Below are 8,902 nucleotides of genomic sequence, written 5' to 3' on the forward strand. Positions count from 1 at the left end.
ATATATTCAATAAGCTGATTTGGTGCTCAAACGTTTCTTCTTATTATATATGTTAAAAATTTGTGGAAACCGTGTTTTTCTATTCTTCAGTGAATTAAGAAGTTATTAATATTTATTTTAAATATAAAACCTTATTAAAACCTCATTTTAAATGACTCATTAAGTAATAATTTCTTTTAAAAAAATATTACTAAGCCTGAATATTACTAAGCCTTTGAATTGCAGTGTATGTGTGTTTTAAACTGTAGACTTTCACAAGCTTCACGTGCAATTGTTGAACTTAAAGACTTTCTTTCTAGCTGTAAAATGAAGAAATGTATTTGCACTGTTTTTTTTTAAGTTGAAAAAGAGTGATTCATTTGCAAAATTGGGCATTGTTCATTTTTGATTCTAATCTCTAATCTTGATGTCAGGGAGAATGAAACACATTTGTCAACATTACAGCCACCTACAAAACTACTTAATAAAACTACTTAATAAAACTACTTTACAAAACTACATGATATCAAATTACAGTGTTACAACCTCAATGTTGAGAAATATAATGAAAATATTAACTTTATTTATTATTATTATGAATGTATTATTTTTTAACAATGCTACAAACAGTTGAAACCAATATACCTCCGTTTTTACCTTGCCAGCAAGCTTGATAAAAGACAGCTAGGGGGATGAATCATAGAAAGATGATATAGTGTGTTTGCATGACCTGTTTGAACTCTGACCTTAGGACAGTCCACTGACCCCTCACTTGATCGGTGACCCCTAATGTTGTGTTTCTCTCTCTCTTCCTCTCTCAGTAAAACCATACAGGTCAAAATCATTGATGATGAGGAGTACGAAAAAAACAAAAACTTCTATCTGGAGCTAGCAGAACCACGCATGGTGGACATGAGCCTTCAGAAAGGTAAAACACACACAGTGTACAAACAGAAAGACACAGTCTGTGACTATCGTCCTCTTGCGCTATTCATTTAATCTATTCGCTCATTTCTAAATTCATTTCCATTCATCCATGGCTCTTTATCGGGTCTTGTTTTATGTCTTCAGTGTTGCTTTTTTATTGTGAGGAGCTAGCGTCTAGCTATTTGAGATTCAATATATAATACATTCACATACAGTACCTTACAAACGTTTGGGGTCAAGCAAGATTGATCAAAAGTGACAGTACATTCTCTATTCATGAAAGAAAATATATCACAGTTTTCACAAAAGCAGCACAGCTTTTTTCAACATTGATAATAAGAAATGTTTCTCAACCGCCAAATGATTTCTGATGGATCCTGTGATATTATTCATGGAATAATGACATCACGGGAACAAATTTAAATTCTAAAATATATCAATAGAAAACTATGTAATATTATTACTCTTTTACTGTATGTTTGATCAGATAAATGCAGCCTTATGGACCATAAGATACTTAATTTAAATACGTATTCATAAAAAAAAAAAATTTGCCCAAACGTTTGAAAGGTATTGTATATCTGTTTTCACTGTATTGTGCAATTTTTCTCACTCTGTGAATGGATGCTACCAGTAGAGGGCACCTCGGATGACCCCACAGGCTCAGATAGAGCCAGTATAAAGAAATGGACCAAAAAAAATCCTAATTTTGTCTACTTCTTTTAAACAATTTTTGTCATGTTTTATTTTTTATATACATTATTGAAACATAAGCCTACACAGTTTCTGAGCAGTTTCTGAGATTTCCCAATTAAAGTAGATAGGTTCCCTATTGCCTATATTAAAAAATAGCTACCCAGCGGCATGGCCAAGATGGCCGCTGAGTGGACTGACTTGCCTTAAAGGGATTTTGACTCAAAGAACATGAATTCAATGAAGACCCACAGGGCTCAGCTCTTAGACTGACTCATCTCTAACTCACAAGAAATGCTGCCATGATGCTTTTGTATTGCTTTAAAAATGGCAATGTTATTGTCTTTGCCTTGTAGTTTTTCTATAGTTTCATATAATGATCTTGCGATTATTGTTTAGGAAACTCTGTGAAGGAGTAGCTGGCAGTGTTGCTTTTTCCACTGACTTTGGAGTTTCAGTAAACATTGACCTTAAATGCCAGTGTGGGATCTCAAAGAGTGTGAGAAATGAATACAAACACATTCACACACACACACACACACACACACACACACACTCCAAGTAGTCAAGTGTGTCTCTCAATATCTCTCCATAAATCAGGCAGACATGGTCAATGCTACCAGCACACACCGCAGTGCAGTGTACGTGTGTGTGTTTGCTTGCATGTATGCATGTGTCCTTGTCCCAGTATTATACCCTTCAGAAAGAATGAGAGATGAAGAACAGCTGGCCCTCTCTGTTTGAGCCCTCATCTTGCCTGGACAACATTAAGCAACCTACTTATTAACTTACCTAAGCCACAAAAACAACATGTTGGCTTGTCTCCTCACTAGTGTGCTTGTAAACAAGCAGTTGATTAATTATTCATTAGATGTTTCTTTATTTTCATGCCAACGTGGATTCAAGGGGGAAATAAGTTTCTCAAAGTCAGATATATATGCGCATTCATAACTGTAATTTGTTTGACAACTAATAATAAGCAAAATATGAACATTCTATGTTTGTTAACATGGAAAGATTTAGGATTTTTTTCAAAAAGCCCTGTTTGCAATTAATTGACTGCGGTTTTGATTCTGATTCTTTCTAATAATTCTGAATCTTTGATGACTCAGTGAACAATTCTAATAATTCAGTCAGACTGGAGTTGTTCACCCCCCAAAAAAATCTTTGTCTTTCAAAACACTGAATTTAATTCAAATTTATATTTAAATGAAAAGTAACTAAACTGACTCAATCATAATTTAGTAACTAGACTGACTCACTCAGAAGGGTTTTTTGTTTTTGTATGCTTTTTGTATTGCACTGGTTCACGCTGTAGATTTCTTTGCTTTCTTTGCAGAGAGATAAAACATTGTATCAAATGGGTTGTAGGTGTTTTTGACACTGAACCTGTAATAGAAGACACATCACTTGTCCTACATCAAAACATGACTTTAGAACTGCTGATCCTGTGCTGTCGCTGCAAAATATGTGAGAGCGCTTGAGGGATCTAAAGAAATATACGCATCTTTATACATCTGAATACAGGATGCTTTCTTTGGCAGCGAACCCTCTTATACACCAACTGGATAAATATAAAAATGTGGCAATAGAGACCGTTGTGAGAGGGTGAGACAGCAGAATGTTAGAGAGAGACAGCCAATCAAAGAAACAAGACAGGAAATAGTGAGGAGAGAAAAACAGGAAAGGGTCAGGGTGAACATTTTTCATTTTACAAATAGAAATTCATGTTCTTTTTTTCTTAAAATTATTTTAAAGTTGTTTTGTTTTAGATATTTTTAGTCTTGACAAAAGGTAGGAAAAAGATTACTGAAAAAAATACTATTTTGAATAGTATAAATATTATAAATATGAATTAAATGTAGTTATATTTGTTGCTTTCAATGCAAAAAGTGCAATATAAAAGATTTCTTCTAAAATTTGGATTTTTAACCACTGTCCTATATTTATGTTCAGGTATTTCACTTTTTTTAATTTAAGAGTAGATTTACTGAACTTAAACATAGGAGCATGATAAAAATGCTAATTTTAGATGAAAATTTCAGATGGCACTTTAATAAAGTATTTGTAAAAACTATATTTACAATTTTATATTTATTTAAATGTGTATTGACATTTAACAAAAATATAAAAACACTGTACAAATAAAAACTTTTCACATTGTTATCTACGACTAGTTATATTCTTAATATTTTCTTCAAAAACGTTGCTAACTTGAATATCTTAAATCATTTTTTATCATCATGTTTTCCTCAGCACTGTTCAAAATTAAAATGACTTCATTCTCTTCATGATCCCAGTTTTTATCTCATATTTGTTGTTAAAAAATATTTGTTTAAATTAATTAACGTTGTCAGACATTCATAGGACATTAACACTGATGTTCTGTATGGTAGGTGGTAAAGAAAGACAATGAGAGACAGATAGGATGGTGATAAAGATGAAGAGGAAAGGACAAGCGGAAGAGGTGTGAGACAAATGAGCAAAGAAGGATGAGACAGGCGAAGAAAGACAGAAAAGAGCCAGATGAGGAGAGAATGACAGGGAGAATAGAGCGAGAGGCACATGAAAAAAAACTAGGAGAGGGGTGACACAACCAAGGACAGAGAGACAGACAGGAGATCTATTGAACTGCATCTGTGTGCGATTAATATCCCATAGAGCCCAAACCTGCAACACCTCTACCACATGTCCCAGAATAATTTGTGTTTAAAGAGAAGATCATCAGTAGTGAATCACTCATTATGTGTGTGTTAGAGGAGGAGATCTCTACATTCACATGTTTGTGTGATGATGGAATAGCTGTGAATGAGTCAATGACGGGAGTTTTCGTCTAAATATTGACACCTACGTCCCACGATCCCGTTACCTCACAGAACGCAGGGAGGAGAGAGCCGTCTGGTATCTGTTGCCAGGGTACCATCAGCTGTTGCTAGCGCTGATGTGCAATAGATTTACACCGAACTGTTGAATCGAAGCTTCCAGGAAAGAACAGCGAGATGGAGAATGTGGCGAATAGATTAAATGAATTCCTTTGTGTGTTCGACACGTCTCTGTGTGTTATCATGAAGCAGACGTGTAGAAAAGCCTAGAGCTGACGACGCTGCACAAATTACAGGTTAATAATGTGCATCAAGACACATCCCCCCTCCACCCCCAACCCTACTCGCAGACACACTCGAGCATAAATTATGGGCTTATTTACACATCCAGCTTCTCATTATAGGTCGATATTTTCATCTCAGCGCTCATACACACACACACACACACTTAATCAAGGCCTGTTTGTTCGCCATCTCATTCATCCTCAGCAACAGAAAATTACACCACTGATTACAGAACTATTAAAGTCATTATGTACACACGGAGAAAGAAAAAAAAAGAGTAATGGAGAGACAAAGAAATTGATTCCTTTAGTTAGCGCTGTTTTTGTAAACGTGCGTGGGTCTGGGTGCTAGATTAATAAATGATGTAAAAATTAACAAAAAGTATTTGTTGTTAAATTAGGAAACCTGATGCGTTAACTGACTGAAATGTATTGTTACAGAGAGAAGATTCACCTAATCATTTAGTCAAGTGATTCTCAGAAAACATCCAGGGGACCTCGAGATTCCTTTAAATGAAATGGATCAAGCATTACGTTCGACTAAAATCAAGAATTTGAAGAACTAGATGTCTCAGGACGTATCACGAATACTAATTTATGTATACCTGCTAATGTCATGTCCTGTGTTTAAGTGCTATAACCATATCCCCGGTGCATTTACCAACTCAAAAATAACGTGAAAAAATAACAATTATTAATTTCTTTTCAGATAAGCTTTTCTCTGCAAGCTTGTGAAATAACTGGCCCCTCAAAAATCTAAAATGCCAAAAAGGTTTTCTGAGGTTTAGGGGACACACAATATCATTAGCACACTATAAAAGCATTTGAAGTCAGTGGGGGGAAATCCACATCACGATAGGAAAGAAAACGTGTGCGAATAATCAGCGTAGCTTTAGCACCTCTTTGTTCTGTCGCCACGTCTCAAATGCTACTACGACACTCCCGTTGCCAGGGGCAACCACCTGCTCCGGCACTCCGGATCAGCCCACACTATCACATCTGATCACATCTGCTCGGTCACACCTGTCGCACCTGTCCGGCTCAGAGATTCCAGGCAGGGTGATGAAACGCCGGAGGCAGCGAATATTTTTATTTGCGTTTATCTTGAGTAAATAAATCCTATCCAACATTTCATTGCATTTCCCTCCACCATTATCTGTCTAATGTTTTCTTCATGTCATTCCACCCCTCTCTCTCTCTCTTTTTTCCTCCACATACAGCTCTGTTATTAGCTGATGGTAAGTTTGAGTGTGTGTGCGAGTGTGTGAGGTAAGATGAGGCCAGCTGCGGTAATTGTGGTCTCGTCTGCCTCACACACGTGTGTCTCCAGGTTTGTGTGTGTTTTAACACGTGCACGAGAAGATAAGCTTTGGGTTGCAGGGGTTTTTTGAAAGTTCATCTCAACTTTCATGCTTTTCGGTGTGTATTTGTGGTGTGCGTGTGTGGATGTTGTGCTGTTGTCCTTCTGAATCACTCAGTTTAGCAGCACAACTCACACTTGGTTCAGTCAAACAAAGTTGTGCGTGTTTGCATGTGTAGTCTTTCTAAAGAAACTATAGTGACAGTTGGCCTCATTCATAAAATAAAACCAGAACCGATTTCTGTTAGAAATAGTTTGTTAAAACGACGTTACATAAGTAGTCACATTCGATTCAGTGCGACAAGTTACGTAAGAATGACATTAAGAACGTTTTACATGACTTCGCAGCGCTTATGTTTCATGAATGAGCCCTGTTGACCCTGAATATGCACATGAATTCAGTGCAAGTGAATATTCAAAAGACTTATTTCAAGTGTATAAATCACAAATCATTTAAAAGAGACAAAAGGCCCACTTGTGGAGACTGATTATAGGGTGCATGTGAATGATGTTTACTGCTGAGTGTTTGTCTGTGTTTGGTGTACTAATAAGACAAACAACAAACGTTTCTTTTCACCTCTTTATTTCTTCTAGATATTCCAGACAGGAAGTTGTCATCAGAAGAGGAGGAAGCCAGAAGAATAGCAGAGATGGGAAAGCCTGTGTTGGGAGAGCATGCAAAAATAGAGATTATCATTGAGGAGTCATATGAGTTTAAGGTACAATCATACACAGAATTTCAGTCTTTTGCGTTATGGAAGAATTTGATTATGCGTATTTATGTTTCATGTGTTGTGTCTGCTGTAGAGTACAGTAGATAAGCTGATTAAGAAGACTAACTTGGCTCTGGTCGTGGGCACAAATTCCTGGAGAGAACAATTCATGGAGGCCATAACTGTCAGTGCAGGTGATTATCAACACTAAACAACACTGAAACAACTAAAAGTGAAAGAAAAATCGTGTGCAAATTATACTTTTTATATATTTATATTATATCTACTTTTCTTTTCATTTATTTATTAGGAAACAAAAACCTGAAACATGAAAAAACTCTCGTGCTCTATTTGTTTTATATTTTATCTACTTGTTTTCTATTTAATTATTCTAAAGAATAGTAATAACTTTATAACACTCTTTTCTCTCTACTTTATTTTTGGGATTTACTGTAAAAAAAAACTTTGTGCAAAAACCTGCGTTAGACTAACTGGGACTAAGTCGCTTTGGATAAAAGCGCCTGCTAAATCAGTGCATTTAATTTTACTTTAATTTAGCAAGGATGCGTTGAACTGATTAAATGTATTAATAAAGGCTTTTATAATGTCACCACTTAATTTTGTCATTTTAAATATATTCTGTTCTTTTGAACTTTCTATTTATCAGAGAATCTTGAAAAAAAAATGTTTCATGGTTTCCACAAAAGAAAATGAAGGGACTGTTTTCCATATGATAATAATAAATGTCTCTTGAGCAGCAAATCAGCATATTAGAGTAATTTCTGAAAGATCATGTGACACTCAAGAGTAATGATGCTGAAAATTGTTTTGCCGTCACAGGAATAAATTGCATTTTAAAATATATTAAAATAGTTATTATAAATTGCAGTAATATCACAATATTACCGTTTGCATGATTGCATACATGCAGCTTTAAAAATCTCCAAATATTTAAAGGGTACTGTAAATAACATCAAAAATCAGAGAAATGTACTAAAAGCAACAAAAGCCAGTTATTATATAAATATACACTCATGCTCATATTGCTCACACACAAATATTTCTATCAGTGTTGTGACATATTCCCCGGCCCACATGAAAACTGATCCCACAGAACTCCTACACACTTCTTCTCATCTTGCAACCTTTGTCTTCTAAACATTTCGGCTAATTTGATCGTTTCAGATATTAATAAGAATGTAGTATTATCAGCCCTGTTTGTTACTTTTCGCCGTATTTTCTACAGATCTCCCCCAAAAATAAAATGGAAATGTCCCGCACATTAGTATGACCCTGTGTTGAAATAAAAACACTTCTCTCACAGTATGTAGCCTTCAATTACCGTGACTATCAAACAGCCTGTGTTACCAAGGAAACAGAACCCCTAAATCACCATGGTGTCAAATAGATGGCTTTGGTCAGGTATGGAAGTTGACGCGACAATACTAACATTTTTCATTTTCTTCTTTTTTTCTACACCCCCATTCTGCTTTGCTTTCTTTCTGTCTTGCTTTCGCTCTTTATTTCTGTCGTCCTATCTTTATCTCAGGAGATGAGGACGAGGATGAGGGGGGAGAGGAACGTCTGCCATCTTGTTTCGACTATGTCATGCACTTCCTGACTGTGTTCTGGAAGGTTCTGTTCGCGTGCGTCCCACCCACGGAATATTGGAACGGGTGGGCGTGTTTCATTGTTTCCATAGTGATCATCGGCCTTTTGACTGCTGTGATCGGTGATCTGGCCAGTCACTTCGGCTGCACCATTGGCCTAAAGGACTCTGTCACTGCTGTGGTGTTTGTTGCCCTGGGAACATCCATCCCTGGTGAGTTTGAGGATGCTTTTATTTGCCTATATTTTGATGAATAAGTTTTTAATGGGGGCCACATCTTATATAAAACCTTTTAGGTTTAGGTTCAGTAGGAACTACTTCTGTTCAGCAATTGCAATTAAACGGATCAAATTAACAGTAAAAATATTTGAAATGTTACAGGATTCCTGTTTTAAATACTGCTTAAAATTACAAAAATAAATCACATTTAAAATAAATAAAAAGAAAATGCTTATTTTCTCCGAGGTTCATTTAGAATTAATAAAGTTGTTTCTGCCAAAATCAAACATATAACA

General features: G+C 35.8%; 1 protein-coding gene across 1 annotated transcript in view; it reads left to right on the top strand.

The window, feature by feature from the left end:
* Positions 1-8,902, top strand: part of LOC122326479 (sodium/calcium exchanger 3-like) — a 40,031-nt gene that overhangs the window by 30,488 nt on the left and 641 nt on the right. The window contains exons 5-9 of the mRNA XM_043221391.1: positions 801-907; positions 5,926-5,943; positions 6,660-6,784; positions 6,873-6,972; positions 8,328-8,600. Coding sequence (XP_043077326.1) covers positions 801-907; positions 5,926-5,943; positions 6,660-6,784; positions 6,873-6,972; positions 8,328-8,600 — 623 coding nt within the window. The remainder of the gene's footprint in view (positions 1-800; positions 908-5,925; positions 5,944-6,659; positions 6,785-6,872; positions 6,973-8,327; positions 8,601-8,902) is intronic.

This window comes from Puntigrus tetrazona, chromosome 21, assembly GCF_018831695.1.
Source record: "Puntigrus tetrazona isolate hp1 chromosome 21, ASM1883169v1, whole genome shotgun sequence".
Taxonomy (NCBI): domain Eukaryota; kingdom Metazoa; phylum Chordata; class Actinopteri; order Cypriniformes; family Cyprinidae; genus Puntigrus; species Puntigrus tetrazona.